Here is a 21,943-nt window from a genome sequence, read left to right on the forward strand (position 1 = left end):
GATCAACCTCCCTGGGTGCATGTTCCTCCACCCACTATGCAGCGTCATTTTCTGCACCGACAGGGACTGTGGAATTCTTTGCACCTCATATCCAGCATGGTATCCAGTCCATTGTGGTGAGGCTGCCATGTACCTGGTTGGTTGTAGCCCCCTGACTACACAGGGATCACTCTGCTGATGCCTGTGCCATTAACTCCCCATATATGCCGAAGAGTAGATGCCCATCACCTTGGGGCACAGAACTCCCAGCAATGGCCATCCTACCAGGTGGCCTTTGCTGCGGCAGGGGGAGGACCTCTGGTCGGAGTGGGTGGCATCAGGGAGGATGACACGCCATGAAGCGTATTACATCATCTCTTGCTGGTGGTCACTGCCAGTAGTCTCTAAGCAGGCAATGTCTAACTTTAATGCTAAGAAATATGACCCCAAGTCATTCCCTTCCCTGAGCACACCATGGGGGGAATGCCAGGTTAAGTATGGCAGTGAAGCTTATTTGCCGGGGTACCTCATATGTACGAGAGCTGATGGGGACTCCTTTGTCTCGGTGAAGCCTCAGTTTTTTGCAGAGCATTTAGAGGACAAGTTTGGGGAGGTGGAGGGCTTGTCCAAAATGCAGTGAGGGTCAGTCTTGATAAAAATGGAATCCTCTGCCCAGCTTGCATTACTCGCTTGTGACAAGCTGGGGGATGTTTCTGTTACCATCACGCTTCATAAGAGCTTAAATATGGTCCAGTGTATTATATTCCACAGGGACCTTCTTTTGCAGTCTGACGACGAACTGCGTGCCAACTTAGAGCATCGAGGAGTTCATTTAGTCCCACGTGTCCATTGGGGTCTGAGGGATAATCAGGCTGTCACCGGTACCTTCATCTTGGCCTTCAAGGGTGACACGTTACCCGAGAAGGTCAAGGTGATGGTCTACCGCTGTGATATTAAGCCATATATCCTTCCCCCAATGTGGTGCTTTAAGTACTGGAAGTTCGGGCACATGTCTTCCCACTGTACTTTCAGCAGCACATGTCGAGATTGTGGTTGTCCATCCCATCCCAATACTCCATGTGCCCTGCCTCCCATCTGTGTCAACTGTGGAGAGCATCATTACCGCTTGCTCACCAGACTGCAGGATTTTACAGCGAGAAAGGAAAATCATGGAATACGAGACCCTGGACCGACTGACGTACACTGAGGCCAAGAGAAAATTTGAGTGCCTACATCGTGTGGCTATGACCTCCTCTTATGCCGTCACTATGAGAACAGTTGTAACCCCATCAGTTCCATGAGTTTCAGTCGGCTCTCAGAGCCAGAAGAGTACACCTGCCCTCTTGATGGTGGGGGGCACTTCCCTCCCTGTTGCTCCTGCACCACCTACCTTGGAAGCACTGTCCCCCCAACCATCACGAACACCAGTCCCCACTTCTCAGCAAGAGAAGCATAAGTCTTCTTTGGCTCCTCTCGCTAGGAAGGGGTCCCTTGGGTCACTCCCTTCCCAGGTTTCTGCTAGTGGGAAAGATGATACTTGCTAGTGGATCATCCTCAGTCCCGGAGACTGAATCAGTGAAGCCCTCCGAGCCAGAGAAACCCGAGGATCAGCGAGAGAAATCCAGAAATAAGACCCCCAAGACCAAGGTAATTGCGGTGGCACCCACACCATCGCTGCCTACAAGCTCTGCGTCTGAGGATGAGGTGAATACTCTGGCATCTGCTGAGGACCTAGATCTCGCCAGACCCTCAGTCGCAATGGATATAGCCTGTTCAGGAAATAAGTCAGTGGCAGCAGGTGACCCTGAGACATAGACTACCTCATTGAATATTTCATGCCTTCTCAGTCTCACGGTCACGTCATCCTCCAGTGGAATTGTGGCGGTTTTTTCCACCACCGGACTGAGCTATGGCAACTGTTAAGCTTTACACCTGCTTTCTGCATTGCCCTCCAGGAAACCTGGTTCCCGACACTGCATACCCCTGCCCTTCATGGCTGCAGGGCATATTACAAGAACCATAGCAAATATACTAGTGTCAGGTGGAGTTTGCATTTATGTCCTGAACTCAGTACATAGTGAACCTGTGCCCCTTCAAACTCCTCTTGAAGCTGTGGCTGTCAGGATAAGGACGATGCAGGAAATAACTGTATGCAATGTATATCTCCCTCCAGGTGGTGCAGTACCCCTGAACATATTTCCTGCAGTGATTAATCAACTCCCTAAACCTTTCCTACTTTTGGGAGATTTTAACGCCCATATCCCCTTGTGGGGTAATGCTTAATGGCCGTGGCAGAGATGTCGAAAATTTACTGTCCCAACTCGACATCTGCTTCTTAAATACTGGGGCTGCCACACATTTCAGTGTGGCTCATGGTAGTTACTAGACCATTGATTTATCAATTTGCAGCCCATCTATCCTCTGGAGAGCACATGATGACCTGTGTGGTAGTGAGCACTTCCCCAGCTTCCTGTCCCTCCCTCCCTCGGCGTCATGCCCAGGGGCACCTACCCAGGTGGGCTTTAAACAACGCAGACACGGTAGCCTTCACCTCTGCAGTCACCACTGCTTCTCCCCCACATGGTGCCATCGTTGTTGTGATTGAGCAGATCACTACAACGATAATTTCTGTGGCGGAAAACGTGATACCTCATTGTCTAGGGTGCCCTCAGTGAAAGACAGTCCCTTGGTGGTCGCCGGAAGTCGCTGAGGCAGTTAAAGAGCGTCAGTGAGCTCTACAGTGGCACCCTTCCCTAGAGCACCTGATAGCCTTGAAGTGGCTCCGTGCCCGTTCGCCTGCTTATAAAACGATGGAAACAGGAGTGTTGGGAGAGGTATGTGTCGACCATCGGGTGCCATATGTCACCTTCCCAATTCTGGACAAAGATCAGACGTCTTTTTGGGTACCAGACCCCAACAGGTGTCCCTGGCGCTAACATCAATGCCGTGCTCTCTACCGATGCAAACGGGATTGCCGATTGCCGATTGCCGAGCACTTTGCTGAGCACTACGCCCGAGCCTCTGTATCAGAAAACTACCCCCCCCCCCCCCCCCCCTAGCCTTTTGCACCCTCAAACGGTGGATGGAAAGGAAAGTTCTCTCATTCACTATATGCCACAGTGAAAACCCTATAATGCCCCATTTTCAGAGTGGGAGCTCCTCAGTGCACTTGCACATTGCCCCGACACAGCTCCTGGGCCGGATTCAATCCACAGTCAGGTGATTAAACATCTCTCGTCTGACTACAAGCGATATGTCCTCATCACCTTCAACTGAATCTGGTGCAGTGGCCTCTTTCCATCGCAATGGCGGGAGAGCACCATCATTCTGGTGCAAAAACCCAGTAATAATCCGCTTGATTATGTCTGGGCGGCTTCCGCCAGGGTCGCTCTGCCACTGATAATCTTGTATCCCACCGAGTCTGCTATCCAAACAGCCTTTTCCAGATGCCAACACCTGGTTGCCGTCTTTTTTTACTTACGTAAAGCATACGATACAACCTGACGACATCATATCCTTGCCACATTGTATGAATGGGGTCTGTGGGGCCCGCTCCCGATTTTTATCCAAAACTTCTCGTCACTCCGTACTTTCCGTGTCCAAGTTGGTGCCTCCCATATTTCCCCCCATATTCAGGAGAATGGCATTCTGCAGGGCTCTGTATTGAGTGTATCCATTTTTAGTGGCCATTAACAGCCTAGCAGCAGCTGTAGGGCCATCGGTCTCCCCTTCTTTGTATGTGGATGACTTCTGCATTTTCTGTTGCTCCTCCAGTACAGGTGTTGCTGAGTGGCACCTACAGGGAGCCATTCACAAGACGCAGTCACGGGCTCTAGCCCATGGCTTCCAGTTTTCAGCCACGAAGTTGTGTGTCATGCACTTCTGTTGGGATCGTACAGTTCATCCAGATTCTGAACTTTATCTTAATGACAATCCACTCACTGTAGTGGAGATGTATCAGTTCTTAGGACTGGTTTTCAGTGCCCAATTGACTTGGCTACCTTACCTTCGTCAGCTTAAGTGGGAGTGCTGGCAGCACCTGAATGTCTCCGCTGCCTGTGCAACACCAACTGGGGTGCAGGTCGCTCTACACTGTTGCAGCTCTACTGAGCCCTTGTTCAGTCCCACCTTGACTATGAGAGTCTCGTTTATGGTTTGGTGACACCATCAGATTTGTGTTTACTTGACCCAGTGCACCACTGTGGCATTTGCCTAGCGACAGGAGCTTTTGGGATAGGTCCGATGACCAGTGTCCTGGTGGAGGCTGGAGTCCCTCCATTGCGGATCCAATGTGCACAATTGCTTGCCAGTTATGTTGCACACATTCATAGTTCTCCTGAGCAACTGAATTACCATCTCCTTTTCCTAGTTCATCTCCCGCATTGGCGGCCAAGGTCAGGGCTCACGATGCGATCCCTCCTCTCCGAACTGGAGTCCTTCCCTTTACCACCTCTGCTTGAGGTCCATTCACATACACCTTAATGGTGTACACCTTGTCCGAAGGTTTTTGTGGACCTTTTGCATGGTCCTTAGGACTCCGTTAACCCCGCCACTCTCTGCTGTCTCTTTCTCTCAATTCTTGACATGTTCCGGGGCTCTGAAGTTGTTTACACTGACGGCTCGATGGCTCATGGTAATGTTGGCTTCGCCATGTCCACAGAGGCCATACTGAACAGCATTCCTTGCCCGCTGGCTGCAGTGTATTCACTGCAGAGCTTGTGGCCATATCTCATGCACTTTAGTACATCTGTTCCTGTTCTGGTGAGTCATTTCTTCTCTGTTCTGATTCCCTGAGCAGCTTACAAGCTATTGACCAGTGCTATGCTCGCCATCCTTTGGTAGCGAACATCCTGGAGTCCATCTCTATCCTGGAACGGTCCAGTGGTTCAGTGGTGTTTGTGTGGATGCCAGGACATGTCGGAATCCCAGGCAACAAACTTGCTGACAGGCTCACCAAACAGGCTACGCAGAAACCTCTTGTGGAGATGGGCATCTCTGAAACTGACCTGCGTTCTGCCTTGCGCCGCAAGGTTTTTCAGCTTTGGTAGATGCAGTGGCATAACAGCATGCACAACAAACTGTGTGTCATTAAGGAGACTGCGAATGTGTGGAAGTCTTCCCTGCGAGCTACTCGCAGGGCATCAGTTGTCTTCTGCCAGCTCCGCATTGGCCATACGTGGCTAACGCGTGGTTACCTCCTCAGTCATGAGGACCCACCTCAGTGTCACTGTGGCTCCTAAATGACAATCATCCACCTCTTGCAGGACTGCCCACTTTTAGCCACTCTGTGGTGGACTTTAAACTTTCCTGGCACCCTACCTTTGGTGTTGGGCAACAATGCCTTAACAGCAGCTTTCATTTTACGTTTTATTTGTGAGGGTAGGTTTTATCATTTGATCTGAGTTTTAGTACTTGTCCTTTGTCCCTAGGGCTTTTAGGGTGGAGGTTTTAATGTGTTACAGAGTGGCTGGCTCCTCCTTTTTTATTGTCATGGTCAGTCAGCCATGGTAATCTGCTTTCTTGTTTTTAGTGTCTTCTCCCTGTTTCTTGCATCTCTCTGTGGTTTTCTTGTCCTGTTTTGTCAATTGTAGTGTTTGTCATCCTTCTGTCATTCTTCTGGTTCTTCCTTTCTCCTGTTATTGTGCCGTATGTCTTCTTTGTTTTCTTCTTTACCTTGGGTAATTGTTCTACTGGGAACAAGGGACCGATGACCTCGCTGTTTAGTCCCTTCCCCCCCCCCCCCCCCCCCCCCCCTTTGAAAACCAAGCAAGAAACCCAATACAGTTGGGAGGACAAGACTGGAGTAACAGCGTACATTCAGCCAGATCATTTTGCTTTGGTAAACATACACATCTTCTTTCTTTAGCGCCAATGTATGTATTTATGTGTTCAACAACAGTAAATCTCAAAGTTAGAGGTGATTTTGTATTTACTGTCTTATATTCAAAAGCTCTTTATCTAGACAAGGTGTACAGAATATAAACTGTGCATTTTTTTGTTTTGTTTTAAATTATGTATGAAGTTGGGCAGCAAGGAAAATAAATACCATTTCAGTCCAGCTCAGTCTAAAATTAAGTCTCATAATGAAATTTTACAACTGTATATTTAAAATGTCAAACGTTATTAATACTGATCTCTCAATAACTTCTGTAAAACTAATAATACTGAAACCAAAATGAAATGTGTAAATAGCACTTAATCAATTATAAAATGAATTAATACATAAAATCAGACAACAGAAAATCCAGGATGGAATGTAACAATACAAGAGAAGGAAAATTGCTACTCACCATATAGTGGAGATGCTGAGCCACGATGGGCACAATAAAAAGATTCATACAATCATAGCTTTCGGCCATTAAGGCCTTTGTCAGCAGTAGACACACACACACACACACACACACACACACACACACACACACACACAAGCGCAACTTTTACACACATCTGCAGTCTCAGAGAGCTGAAACTGCACTGCGAGCAGCAGCACCAGTGCATGATCGGAATGGTGACTGGGTAGGGGTAGGAGGAGGCTGGGGCGGGGAGGGGGAGGGATAGTATGGTGGGAGTGGTGGACAGTGAAGTGTTGCAGTTTAGATGGAGGGTAAGAGAGAAGGTGCGGAGGGGGCAAGGGGTAAATAGCAGAAAGGAGAGAAATAAAAATAAAAATTAAAGAAATTAAAAGACTGGGTGTGGCGGTGAAATGACGGCTGTGTAGTGCTGGAATGGGAACAGGGAGGGAGCTGGATGGGTGAGGACAGTGACTAACAAAGGTTGAGGCCAGGAGGGCTACGGGAACATAGGATGTATTGCATGGAAATTTCCCACTTGCGCTATTCAGAAAAGCTGGTGTTGGTGGGAAGGATCCATATGGCACAAGCTGAGAAGCAGTCATTGAGATGAGGGGTATTATGTTTGGCAGCGTGTTCAGCTACAGGGTGTTCTACTTGTTTTTTGGCCACAGTTTGTCAGTGGCCATTCATGCAGACAGACAGCTTGTTGGTTGTCATGCCTACATAGAATGCAGCACAGTGGTTGCAGCTTAGCTTGTAGATCACACGACTGATTTCACAGGTAGCCCTGCCTTTGATGTGATAGGTAATGCTAGTAATCGGACTGGAGTAGGTGGTGGCAGGAGGATGTATGGGACAGGTCTTGCATCTAGGTCTATTACAGGGGTATGAGCCATGAGGTAAGGGATCTGGAGCAGGGGTTGTGTAAGGATGGACGAGTATACTGTGTAGGTTCGGTGGACGGTGGAGTACCACCGTAGGAGGAGTGGGAAGGATAGTGGGTAGGACATTTCTCATTTCAGGGCACGGCGAGAGGTGATCAAAACCCTGGCGGAGAATGTAATTCCGTTGCTCCAGTCCCGGATGGTACTGAGTTACGAGAGGAATGCTCCTCTGTGGTAAGGCTGTGGGACTTTGGGAGGTGGTGGGAGACTGGAAAGATAAGGCACAGGAGATTTGTTTTTGTACAAGGTTGGGAGGATAATTACGGTCAGTGAAGGCTTCAGAGAGACCCTCGGTATATTTAGAGAGGGACTGCTCATCACTGCAGATGTGACGACCACGGGTGGCTAGGCTCTATGGAAGGGTATGAAATGGGTGGCAGCTGTTGAAGTGGAGGTATTGCTGGTAGTTAGTAGGTTTGATATGGACGGAGGTACTGATGTAGCCATCTCAGAGGTGGAGGTCAACATCTAGGAAGGTGACATGTTGGGTTGAGAGGGAGCAGGTGAAGCAAATAGGGGAGAAGTTGTTGAGGTTCTGGAGGAATGTGAATAAGGTGTCCTCACCTTCAATCCAGATACCAAAGATGTCATCAATGAATCTGAATCAACTGAGGGGTTAGGATTCTGGGTTTTTAGGAAGGATTCCTCTAGATGGCCCATGAATAGATTAGCACAGGATGGTGCCATGTGGGTGCCCATAGCCGTACTGCGGATTTGTTTGTAGGTAATGCCTTCAAAGGAGAAGTAATTGTGGGTGAGGATATAGTTGGTCATGGAGACTAGAAAGGAGGTTGTTGGTATGGAATCCATAGGGCATCTGGAAATATAGTGTTCGATAGCAGTAAGGCCATGGGCATGAGGAATGTTAGTGTACAGAGAGGTGGCATCAATAGTGACGAGCAGGGCACCGCGTGGTAAAGGGAGAGGAACTGTGGAGAGTCGGTCAAGGAAATGGTTGGTATCTTTTATATAGGAGGATAGGTTCCAGGTAATAGGTTGAAGGTGTTGGTCTATGAGAGCAGAGATTCTCTCAGTGGGGCTACAGTAACCGGCTACAATGGGGCATCCTGGATGGTTGGGTTTATGGACTTTAGAAAGGATGTAGAAGGTGGAAGTGCAGGGAGTGGTAGGGGGAAGTAGAGAGATGGACTCTGGGGAGAGGTTCTGGGATGGGCCTATGGATTTGAGTAGTGACTGGAGATCCTGCTGGATTGCTGCAATGAGATCACTGTGGCATGGTTTGTAGGTGGAAGTATCTGACAGCTGGCAGAGAAATACATGAAAGTGCAAGGAACATACAGAGAATGTATCCAATTGCTTTCCACTCTCCTCCATTTTCTTTCTTCTTTCTTTTTGAAAGTACTGTTGTTTCTAATATCTGAGATACAAACAATTGCCTTTCTGTACTTGTTTTGCTGTAATTTTGAGAACTATATTTTGGTGGTTACAATGTACAGATTATTATTTTAGTACTCTCTGATGAGAGTGTAATGATATAATTAGTAACAAGCAGTTGTGCATAAGCAAAAGAAACTTTGTATAAATAAGAATGTGGCAGTTTTTTAAGTAGTAGCTTCCCTTATAGATTTATTGTGTTTGTTTTACGTATGCAGTGACAAATAAATTGTTTATAATGTGCATAGAATTTATTTCTAACAATGCATTCTTGCTCTTGGTGCATAGCTCCACTCATCCCATATTCCTTAAAATTCTCTCCTCTGTTTGTCAGAGGTGTCGTTTTTCTTTTCTTTTTCCATTTTGTAAGTGACAATTTAGTTATGCGAAAACAAAATTCATCGATTGAAGCTAGTTATAAAACTATTCTATCAGACTTGTCACATGTGCAAAATTGAAATCAAGAAATAGATTAATAATTTAAAATTTTAAAATAAATCCTTTCCAATCATTAATCTTATCTTACACAAATCGGTATTAAATTATTAAAAATGAATATTGAGATCTCAGTAGTGTAGTCATTGTGAAGTTGAGCAAAATGACTACCATAAGCATGGTGTGATTTAAGTGCCTTTCTACATATGTGCTCCTTCCCCAGTACCCGCAATAATGGCTATATGGCTGAAATTGCAATAGTGGTTTTTATAAATAAATAATTTTAGCCTGCAGTGGCCATGACGTCCTTTAAAAAATTTTACACAACAGTGAACCCCAGCTACAAGAACTTAATTAGTATTACATTAAATCTTACTTGGTGGCCTCTGGTGAGATCAGGATCAAATGTCAGATTTTCACCTCTTTCAGACAGAGGTGGCTTTATGAATTCTCGGACAGCCCCAGTTATTTGGTGAGGTCCATGGTAGTATCGTAACCTGATCTCATTTTCTGCTAATGCAAACACCCTTTCAGCAACATCTTCATTTGGTGCTTTGTCTGGATTCCGAAGGAATCTTTCTGTTATTTTCTGTGTAAAATGAAATATAATTATTAATAATATTAGGATCTCTACTTGTGCTAACATATTAGCAAAACATATAAATACTATCGAAAGAATGCTCCTGTCACAGCACAAAAAGGAGAATATGTTTCTCTCTTAAAGACTGTGCTAGAAAAGTAGGAAACCAGCTTCTTCAGTGCTCATTCCATCTTTCTCACAAAAATTTTGGCATGTGAACATATTCAAGTTATTTTAACACAGAGCATTCTAAATCCTTTTATCCAGTCTCTCTTTGCAGTGAAGCTTTCATATTAAGCATATCCTTTTCCTTCCATTGATTTACAGTATATATTCACGGTCACCACCATACTTCAGCAGCTCAAAAATCTGAGGGGTCCAACTCACTTTTTCCCCCATACCCCCTTGTCCAAAATTTAGGTACAAAGTGCACTCTCCAATACACCTACATATTAAAGTTCACCAGTATGGGAGGTTCCAGACCTCCCAAGCCTATGTCTCATCTCCACTCATCTGTATTTTACATTTCCACTGTCTCCTCCATCTTTTGATCCCACTGCTTCCATCTTCATCCATCTCTCTTTCTCTTTTACTGCCAGTGTCTCTCACCGACCATCAGTATCTCCTCTCTCTCTTTGGCTCCCACTGCTATTTTTCTTTATCCACCTCTCTTGCCACTTTTCCCTCCCACCATCACTGTCTCCTCTCTCTTTCTCCTCCACTCACTCTGTGTTATCTCTCTTCTAATGCAACTGTTTGTGTTAAGGAAGGTGGAATAAGGGTTTAGATAGATGGTTTTCTGCTTTTCAGTCAAAGTCTTTGGACGAGGAACATGTTTGCCTTTCTTGTGGTCCAACAGGGGAATTTTTCCACTGGTCCCCTTCTTTTCCCTGCGACAGCAGGGTGTGCTGCTTATATAAAATGAATACTAAAGTAAAGTTTTGATAACACATTTGTTTGTGGGGCCATCCTCCGCAGCAAGCATATAAATACTTGTTTTGCAAATCAAACTGCCTTTTCCTGCTGCTAGTTACTTGATTTATCCCATACGCGTTTCGCCTTCTCCTGTTCTAAAGCATCATCAGTGGGATCTATAATGATACAGCTTTGTTAGTTATAGATTATCAAGCAGTTCACTTTGTGATTTTTTTGTAAAAATAAGTAATTACTTACAATTTGCTGATCTGCGTTTCCTCACATCTGTTCTGGAGGTCGCACTACCACTTTTATCACTGCCATATATTCACATCTTTGTGTTCTTGCCATCCATACACTGTTCACCATGTTTCAAAAGAAGATGGAACATGTAATGAAGTCGCAATATTTAGTGATAAAAGTGATAGTGCGACCTGCAGACCAGATGTGAGGAAACACAGATCAGCAAATCGTAAGTAATTACTTTTTTTACAAAAAATCACGAAGTGAACTGTTTGATAATCTATAACTAACAAGACTGTATCGTTATAGATCCCACTGGTGATGCCTTAGAACAGGAGAAGGCGAAACACGTATGCGATAAATCAAGTAACTAGCAGCAGGAAAAAGCAGTTTGATATGCAAAACAAAGTTTTGATAGTTTATTTATATATTATTATGCATTTATATAATTTGATGCATACAAATAACAAATAAATATGCATAATGTAAGGTTAACACAAACTTATTTACTTTATATTTGCTCTGGATACTTTGCTCAACACCCCCCCCCCCTCCCCTCCCCTTTGAATCATGAACCTTGCCATTGGGGGGGGATACTTGATTGCCTCAGCAATACACATAGCCATACTGTAAATGCAACCACAACACAAGGGTATCTGTTGTGAGGCCAGACAAATGTGTGGTTCCTGAAGAGGGGCATCAGTCTTTTCAGTAGTTGCAGGGGCAACAGTCTGGATGATAGACCGAACTGGCCTTGTAACATCACCCAAAATGGCCTTACTGTGCTGATACTGCAAATAGCTAAAAGCAAGGGGAAACTACAGCCGTAATATTTCCCAAGGGCAAACAGCTCTAGCGTGTCATTAAATGATGATGGCATCCTCTTATGTAAAATATTCCAGAGGTAAAATAGTCCCCCATTCATATCTCCAGGTGTGGACTACTCAGAAGGATGTCGTTATCAGGAGGAAGAAAACTTGTGTTCTAATGATCAGAGCATGGAATGTCAGATCCCTTAACTGAGCAGGTAGGTTGGAAAATTTAAAAAGGGGAATGGATAAGTTTAAGTTAAGAATTAGTTACGTTCAGTGGCACGAGTAACAGGACTTCTGGTAAGGTGACTATAGGGCTATACCTACAGAATCAAGAAGGGGTAATGCAGGTGTAAGTTCAATAATGAATTAAAAAATAGGAATGCAGATAAGCTACTATGAACAGCATAGTGAATACATTATTGTAGCCAGGATAGACATGAAGCTCACAACCACAACAGTAGTACAAGTTTATGTGCTAACAAGCTCTGCAGCTGATGAAGAGATTGAAGAAATGTATGATGAGATAAAAGAAATTATTCTGATAGTTAAAGGAAATAAAAATTTAATAGTGATTGGGGGACCATAATTCAATAGTAGCAAAAGAAAGAGAAAAAAAAGTCATAGGTGAATACGGACTGGGGGAAAGAAATGAAAGAGGAAGCTGCCTGGTAGAAGTTTCCACACAGCATAACTTAATCATAGCTAACACTTGGTTTAAGAGTCATAAAGAAGGCTGTATATGTGGGAGAGATCTGGAGACACTGAAGGTTTCAGACTGATTATGTAATGTTTAGACAGAGATTTAGAAAGCAGATTCTAAATTGTAAGACATTTCCAGGGGCAAATGTGGACTCTGAACTTAATTTATTGGTTATAAACTGTAGATTAAAACTCAAGAAACTTCAAAAAGTTAGGAATTTAAGGAGGTGGGACCTAGATAAACTGAAAGAACCAGAGGTTGTAAAGAGTTTCAGAGGGATCATTAGGGAACAATTGGCAAGAACAGGGGAAAGGAACACAGCAGAAGACGAATGGGTAGCTTTGAGGGATGAAATAGTGAAGTCTGCAGAGCATCAAGTAGGTAAAAAGACGAGGGCTAGTATAAATATATTTAATTTAATTGATGAAAGGAGAAAACATAAAAATGCAGTAAATGAAGCAAGCAAAAGGGAATAAAAATGTCTCAAAACAGAGATTGACAAGAAGTGTAAAACGGCTAAGCAGGAATGGCTAGAGTAGAAATGTAAGGATGTAGAAACACATATCACTAGGGGTAAGATAGATGCTGCCTACAGGAAAATTAAAGAGACCTTTGGAGAAAAGAGAAGCACCTGTATGGATATCAAGAGCTCAGATGGAGAACCAGTCATAAGTGAACAAGGGAAAGGAGAAAGGTGGAAGGAATATGGAAGATATACTTGAGTGCATTATTATGGAAATGGAAGAGGATGTAGATGAAGATGAGATCGGAGATATGATACTGCGTGAAGAAACAGAGCACTGAAAGACTAAGTTGAAACAAGGGTCCAGGAATAGACAACATTCCATTAGGACTACTGATAGTCTTAGGGGAGCCAGACATGACAAAACTCTTCTATCTGGTGAGAAAGACGAATGAGACAGGTGAAATACCATCAGACTTGACAAGAATATAATGATACCAATTCCAAAGAAAGCAGGTGCTGACAGGTGTGAAAATTACCAAAATAGCAGTTAAACAAGCCACGAATTCTTTACAGAAGAATGGAAAAAACTGGTAGAAGCTGTCTTCGGAGAAGTGTAGGAACATTTGAGGCAATACTAACCCTACGACTTCTCACAGAAGATAGCTTAAGGAAAGGAAGTGTAGGAACATTTGAGGCAATACTAACCCTACGACTTCTCATAGAAGATAGCTTAAGGAAAGGCACCATAGCATTTGTAGACTTAATCTTTTGACAATGTTGACTGGAATACTCTCTTTCAAACTCTAAAGGTGACAGGGACCAAAAGGCCAGGGCCGGCCTTAGCCATCCAGGTGCCCCGGGCGAGTCGTCCAGTTGGCGCCCTTTATTGTATAAATAGCTAACCTGGCAGTGCTTTGCAACACAGTATTTGACTGTTTTCTAGAAATCATCTTAAGTGGTTAATGGCGTCATCTTATGATCATAACATGGTTTTTTCCATAGTAAATTTGAGTATTTTATTTTTTTAAATGGAAATGAAATCCAAATAATCTGAAAGCCCGCTAAGACGCTCCATGTGAGTCTTGTGTAGCCTGTGACGTCAGTCCAGCATGCTGCTGTCGCTGCCGTAACAGTTAGTATAGCAGTGATATATTGTTTGGGCATTCACGTTTTGGGAAATTGTCTAAAAATATTGCATAGTACTGCACTGTACATCTACAAAAACTCCAGAAAATTGTTTTTGCATGTTCCAAACAAATAAAAGATGCGTAAAATATGGTTGAAACAGGATCGTATATCCCAAATATTTCTTTTCTTTTCTGAAGCACCCCTGTACTAAAGCGAACAAAACAAAACAAAAATTATTCAAATTGGTCAAGCCATTTCTTTGTTTTGGTGAGACTAACACACAACAATTGATTTTTATATATAGGAGGTAATACGTATAACAAAAAAACACTAATTTTGAATTGGGTACCATATTTTTATTGAATTTAATATAACTGTAAGCCATAAACCTATATTTTCTGTCAGTCATCTGAACACAAAACATATTACGCCTAATGAAAAACAATTATAAACAACTAAAATTTTACTTTTCTCGCTTTTCTGTCGGCAAAGTCTCTGATCAGATTAGCAAAGTCCAGGTTTTCTGCAACTTCATTTTCAATGGACAGTGAGGCCAAACTGGTTAGTCTTGTTTGAAACATTGTAGACCGCAAGTACGTTTTTATCAACTTCAGTTTGGAAAAACTGCGTTCGCCGCTTGCGACAGTCACTGGTATTGTTAGCAAAATACGTAACGTTACCCAGATGTTGGGATATAACTCTTGAAGATTATGCTTTTTTATGAAGTTTAAGGCTTCAATAGGCATTGCCTGGCTGTCTTCGAGATATTGTTGCAGGCCTAAAATTTCGTCGCACAGCAAATTTCCATCAATATCTGACTTCATGTTGACAGTTAACTTTTCTTGTAATTTAGAACAGCATTGTATTAGTTCTTCTTTATTTTGATTTTTTTTAATGTCAAACAAGAAACTCCACGTCGCAGAAAATTCTTGCATCTGTTCAAATCTTTCTTTCATGGATATGTGCACGGTGTCCAACAGTGCATTGAAAAACTCTACTTTAAACTTCTTTTTTGGGTCAGTTATTGGATATCAACAGCCTCTTCACCCTGGCTGCATTTAATACGTCTTAATCGCATTTGTGGTTTAAATGATGGCTGCGTATCAAGATCCGAAGCCAGTTCAGTTGCTGTTACAATAGCTTGTTCGAAACCTGTTTGTCTATATGTTTCCAAATAAGAGCAACATTTGTCAAGGATTCCCACAAACTCGACAAAGTTGATTGTGGGTGACTGACTTGCTTTACTCACAATGTTAATTTGAAACAGAACATCATACCATGTCACGAGAGAAACAATGAAGCTGAAGTCTTTTAATTGTCCTCCTAGTGTTGTCGCTTCGTGTGACACCGCGGCATCGCTTTGTTCAGTAGCATCGGCCAAGGAAACCAAAGCGTCATGCATTTCGCATAATTGATAACGGACCGCTTTGACGCTATCAATTCAAGCTTCCCAGCGTGTGTCACTTACATTTTTCAGGGTGTATATCTTCAAATGGTCGGTCAAAATTTTCCATCTATTTACCGATCCAGCAAATAGATTAAATATTTTTTGTAACATTCCGAACAGTGTCACAGATTTTACTGATGATTTTGCCGCATCACACAATACCAAATTATAACTATGGCATCCACATGGCACATTTGGAGCGACCGGTAGTTTCTGTTGTGAACGAGAGATGGTGCGGCTGCATGGGCTCTTCCTTGTTGCAGTTCTTGAAACAAATAAGAGAGGCGCTTTGGTAGAGCCCGTGCTAGCCCGCGTCAAACATGGATGGTTGCAGACAATACGAAGATTGCATTCAGCATGATTTCTCTTCTGCTACCCCGAATTCATCGCGCATTCGTGAGATTAGTGACGTATGTTGAATGAGACTGAATAATATTTTAGTTTCGCGAAATGGGTGATTGTAAATTGTAATTTTTTTTTTTACCTGCGTTTAGTACGTGGCGCCCCTTGGGCCCCGGCGCCCTGGGCGACCGCCCGGGTCGCCCCACCCTAAAGCCGGCGCTGCAAAAGGCTATATACAATTTGTACAGAAACCAGATGGCAGTTATAAGAGTCAAGGGGCAGAAAAGGGAAGCAATGGTTGAGATGGGAGTGAGACAGGGTTGTGATGATGATGTTTGGTTTGTGGGGCGCTCAACTGCGTGGTTATCAGCGCCCGTACAATTACCCAATCTTTGCTCAGTCCAATTTCGCCACTTTCCTGGATGATGATGAAATGATGAGGACAACACAAACACCCAGTCATCTCGAGGCAGGTGAAAATCCCTTACCCCGCCGGGAATCGAACCCGGGACCCCGTGCTCGGGAAGCGAGAACGCTACCGCGAGACCACGAGCGGCGGGCATGAGACAGGGTTGTAGCCTATCACTGATGTTATTCAATCACTATATTGAGCAATTGGTAAAGGAAAGAAATGAAAAATTTGGAATAGGAATTAAAGCCCAGGAAGAATAAATAAAAACTTTGAGGTTTGCACATGACAATGTAATTCTGTCAGAGACAGCAAAGGACTTGGAAGAGCAGCTCAACAGAATGGACAGTGTCTTGAAAGGAGGATATTAGATGAATATCAACAAAAGCAAAATGATGATAATAGAATGTAATCAAATTAATTTGATTTTTTAAACTGGTAATTACACGCTAAGAGTTCTAAATTGCTGGAAAAATACTTCGTAGATGGTCATGTCTGAAGGGAAGCATGTGGTGGCCTATTGACTTCATCGTCTTTTAGCTTGCCTCTTGAAATGGAGTTCCACAGAATCCCTACACAAAGACCAACAGTAATCCGCAAGCATTACTTCATTCCAATGGCCCTGATATCTTTGTTCCATAACAGAAATGTCCTGATGGAATCTCTCACCACGTTCATCACTAACAGCTCCACAACTAGGAGGGAAAAAGTCTAGGTGGGAGTGGAGAAAATGGATTTTAAGGGACATGTTGCATCCAAGGATACGGTATTTTGCAGGAGCACTGTCACCAAATGCTTATAGTTGTCATCTCTTTTGTTGCCTAAAAATCCATGAACAACACCCTTGAAGGCTTCCCAAACTTACTTTTCTTTCCCCTCCAAAACTTGGTAAGTGCAGGATCCTTTACAAGTTCTCTTATTTGTGGTCCGACAAAAATGCCTTCCTTAACTTTTGCATCACTTAATTTCGAAAATTTCTCTCTTATGTCCTTCTCGGTTCATAGCTTTGACAAAGTTTTTCATCAAACCCAGCTTGATATGCAGGGGTGGAAGAGAATGTCTTTTGGGTCCACAAGAGGCTTGGCAATGACATTTTTCTTGCTAGGATGAAGATTTCTTGCAGGCCAGTCTTCTTTAGTACAATGCAATTTCCTATCTCTACTATCCCACATACATTTGTGTAACCCAGTTGCATTCCTAAGAGTATGACAATGACTTTTAGATCACCACAGATTTTCCATTTGTGTCCATGATATTTATGGTAATTGAGTCCAAGAGAGCTGTCATATTTGCATATGTCTCCTTCATGTGAACAGCATGACCAACAGGAATAGATGAAAGAAGGTTCTCAATGTGAAGTAACACAGCTTTCAAACTAAGCTTGGAGGAGTCTATGAATAGCCTCCATTCAGTTGGATCATGGTTCAGATTCAAAGATTTCATCAAGCCATTAATGTCACAGCAAACAACAAGATTATTTTTCTTCTCAAAAAAGGGAAGCAGTTCCATGTGATGTTTTCTGTACCGTGAGATTCTCTCATCACTTTGGAGACGATTCCATTGCTGTAGTTAAAACCCAAGAATTTCTGCATTCTCCTTTGACGGGCCAAGGTCTCTAATGAGATCACTCAAGTCCGCTTGATTCTGTCTGTGCGGTTTATCATCTTTTCCCTCAAAATCAGGGTCATGGGATGTGGAAGGCTTGTTTAGTTCTTCTTGTTCCACACTGTCTTCACTTTCTACTTCAAACACACAATTTTCGGGTGGAGTAGGAACTGGTAAACTATCCGAATGGGGAATGGGTCAAAAAGCAGATGGAAGATTCAGGTACTGAACTGTTCTTCTTTTTTTCATAGAGAATCCTGCCTTTATTGGTGGAGTCAGGCAGAAATAGCAGTCATCTGTATGATTTGTAGGCTCCTGCCAAATCATAGGCACAGCGAAAGCCATAGATCGTTTCTTCTTTTTCAGCCATTCTCGCTATGTAACTGAACATGTGTTGCAACATATATGTGGAGCCCAAGACTTATCCCGGTCCCCTACTTTCATACCGAAATAATACTGATAGGCAGTCTTTACAAGAGGCATCAGATTGCGTTTCTGTGAGGAAAATGTTATTTTACCACAAATGTAACAAAAGTTATTTTCACATTTTCGTAGCGTTTTTACAAATTTTACACTAAAAAAGCACTCGCGAACCAGAAATTTTGCATTAATTTGAGTAGAAACTACATGTAATTCACAGTCACAGCAACAGTATCTATTTTTATGACTTACAAACAGCTGAAGAGCATTTGTGTTTTGTTATTTGACAGGTGTGCCAACTCCCAAAAAAAAATTCCCCCAAATTTAAAATCTTCACCCTAAAAAATGAAATGTCACTTTATCTTCAAAACAAGAGCTAATCTGTCATTTTTATGGTGTTTTTTGAATTCAGCGGATGGAAATACATGTAAATTTACTATTTTCAAGCCTGAAACATTTTCATTGTTGCCCAGTGTAATGGATAAGGATAGTGAACAAAATTTGAAGTTCCTTGAGAATGTCATCTTAAGTACATGTGGAAAAATATCAACGATCTACCATCAATAGATATTATAGAAGTAGGCATCCCCACAATTGGTACTTTGTTTACCCAAAAATAATGTTTTGTTTATTATTATTATTATCATTTTTTTGGGGGGGAGAGGGGGGGGGGGGATTTCTCAGGAACTGCCCATGAAATATGATGCTTTTATAAACGACCTAATGTCCAACCTAGCACACCTAATGCAAAAGAACCAACCAATTTCCTTAATTTGCCTTGGTCAGAAAAGATGTGTAATGTTTAAACTTTGACCCTGTACTGTTAAACAGTTCCACTGTACAACAGCCACTGTATGCCCATTCTTCCAATAGCTATATAGGTAGTTGCTAGGCCATGGGCTATCCGAAACACTTAGAGTGGCAAGCGCTAACCAGGAGTAAGTGTGTGGCACCAATGAGGTCGACACCAGCATCGATATGTGTTCGTCTTTGGACTCTGAGCATCGTCTTTGGACTCTGAACATCGTCTTTGGACTCTCAGCATTGTCTTTGGGCTGTTCCGCCATGTTCAGTTCTTTGTGAGCCTTGCATGTGTTTAGATGAATAAATGAACTACTGCTAAATGGGTGTTGTTGTGTGTAACCAATCCGAACTTTCACCTCACTGGTGACCCCGAGTTGTAACGTCTTTCGTTTTCACCGTTTTACTGTGTCCGTGACCTCTGCATCAGTTATTTTCACATGTATTACATAAACACAGCATTCGAACAATGACTTCGGCCCAGTGCCTAATGCTGTATTTTGTGATCGACATGCATCGTGGTGCGGGCGATGTGCACCAACCAGGACTGCAACACGATGCCTCTCACTCAATGATTCAGCTGATTTCGCCAGACGTTTTCGAGCCTGCAACAATAAGTGAGGTTAGGAGTGCACATGACTCCGGCTATCAAATGCCTTTGTTCCCACCACATGCGCCCTCCCTCATTGACTGTGCAGTGCAGGAACAATGCCCATTTCTGAAAATGCTTCGTCGGAGAACCTACTACCACCAGGACAACGATTTGCCATGCCGCAATCCGTGCAGTACCACAGTGCTGCGCCCACCGAACCTCGGCCACCGCCACTGGCAACGAACTTTCCGCAGGAAATGCAACTGCACTACCCGTACTGTTACTTCCACATACGGTTTGGTGAGGTGGCACGGAACTGCAGACCACCCTGCTACTTCCCAGACGCCAATCGCAGGTAGATCCGAGTGCCGCCTCCTGCGCACAACATGACAGGCACCCCCTCAGTGCTCCATTCTCTACAGGAATGACCGGATAATTGCAGTCGACTTTACATTAAAGACATTTCGTCAGGATACCTTTTCCTAGTGGACACAGGCGCTGATGTTTCGCTGCTGCCTACGTCCTTAGTGTCGTCGAACATCTGCCTTCATCATACTTCACTGCAAGCCGGGAATTCAACTAAACTATAATGCTCGGGTTCAACTTCCCACGCCATCTCACTCTCTGCAAACTGCAAACTCAAGTGGACTTTTTTGGTGTGCGAAATTGACAAAACTATACTAGGCATTGCACAAGTGTCTTGTCAAGCTTGAACACGTCGCTCGCCTGTGGAAGGAAACCTTCAAGCTCTCCCTCCAGATCCACGAAACACAGCTCCAGCTCTCCGATGCAGCAAAGGAATTACAAACACTACAGCAAGGACAAAGTGAGGTCAGTAAGTGCACCGAATCTGCTTGCAATCCCAGCAATCGAGCCTCCGTGTGTTTACCTCCCGCTACCCCTCGCAACTGTGCTATCAAGACTGCCATAACGTGTACTGACAGTTCCACAGGGCCACACCCTCCTAACACGGCAGCGTGTCACACTTGGACGGACATAAGTGCGCATGCATGATGAGCGTCACGTGTTCCTGACCTGACAGCTCCTACCCCGCCCCTCGTGGACAGCACCTCTAACTATGAAACTTCGGCTCCTGCGCACCACCATGCGACCGCCACTGACAACACAAACAGAGCACTCACGCCAAGCGTTTTGCCTGCGACCGTGCTGCCGCAGGCCCCGCCCTCGGACAATGGACTCACTAATGGCTCACGAGCTCCACCGAGCTCACCTGACCACGGTGCCTCTGCTACGGGCTGGCAGCCATCTTGTCATGTTGACTCCTGGAACACTTCGCCATCTCGGCTCCTGTCAGGTCCGCCGAGTGGCTCCTAACACCATGACTACACCTCGCCTGCCCCGCCCGCCACACATTGTAAACAAACCATCTCCCGTGCCGCTAGCAACATTTCCGACATCACCAATGGCACAGTTCACAAGCTTCACCTCACGCCAGGTCCCCCGATCTCGAGTAAACCGTGTTGACTTTGCCCCGAGCGCCTCTCTAACCTTAAAAATCAGATTTCTGAACTACTAAGCTCCAGTGTCATTGAACCCTCTGCCAGTAGCTGGTCTATGCCCATACATATGACACCCAAGAAAGACGGGCCCTGGCACATGTGCAGAGACTACCATCGACTAAATGTACGAACAATTATGGACACCTACCCCATACCCAACATTGCTGACTTAACCAGTTCCCTCGCAGGTGCGACCACGTTCTCTGTCACTGATTGCAAACGGGGCTACCACCAGATCCCCATGGCACCTGAAGACCCCGATCGGGTTATTTCAGTTTCAATTCATGCCCCTCGGTCTGAAAAACGCAACCCAGACCTGGCAACACTTCATCAACGAAGTGCTATTCAGCCTAAAATTCTGCTTTGCATATCTTGATGACATTCTTGTGTTCAGCTCCTCCATTGAGGACAACATTTGACGTGTGCAAACTGTTATGAACACCCTCGCGGCAGCAGGCATTGAGACCAACCAGGACAAATTGCAGCTACATCAACCCGCTGTCCCTTTTTTTGGTTTTCGGGTCTCTGCCGATGGAATTTCGCTGCCCCCTGAGAAAGTACAAACAATACTAAACCTACCCACACCTTCGTCATTCAAAGAGCTTGGGCACTTTCTGGGGACGGTTAATTATTATCGCTGACATCTACCTCAGGCTGCGGAGATTCAGGCTCCACTGACGGACGCCTTGGCATGCACCAAGACTTCAGGATCTCAGCCCGTTCCATGGACCCCTGCTATGACTGACTTTCACTGCCCTCAAAAGTCTTCTTGCCGAGGCCTGCACCATCGTGCATCCTCATCCCAATGTGCAGCTTTTCATTACCACAGACGCAAGTGATACTGCAATCGGCGCTGTCCTTAGCCAGACAATCGACAGCCAAACTTCGCCTCTGCAGTTCTTCTCGCACAAGCT

The 21,943-nt window shown here is 44.2% G+C and overlaps 1 protein-coding gene across 1 annotated transcript in view; it reads right to left on the bottom strand.

Moving 5' to 3' along the window:
- The window catches only part of LOC126188348 (dynein regulatory complex subunit 7), a 413,925-nt gene that overhangs the window by 96,228 nt on the left and 295,754 nt on the right, over nucleotides 1-21,943 (bottom strand). The window contains exon 8 of the mRNA XM_049929947.1: nucleotides 9,423-9,635. Coding sequence (XP_049785904.1) covers nucleotides 9,423-9,635 — 213 coding nt within the window. The remainder of the gene's footprint in view (nucleotides 1-9,422; nucleotides 9,636-21,943) is intronic.

Source organism: Schistocerca cancellata, chromosome 5, assembly GCF_023864275.1.
Source record: "Schistocerca cancellata isolate TAMUIC-IGC-003103 chromosome 5, iqSchCanc2.1, whole genome shotgun sequence".
In the NCBI taxonomy this organism is placed as follows: domain Eukaryota; kingdom Metazoa; phylum Arthropoda; class Insecta; order Orthoptera; family Acrididae; genus Schistocerca; species Schistocerca cancellata.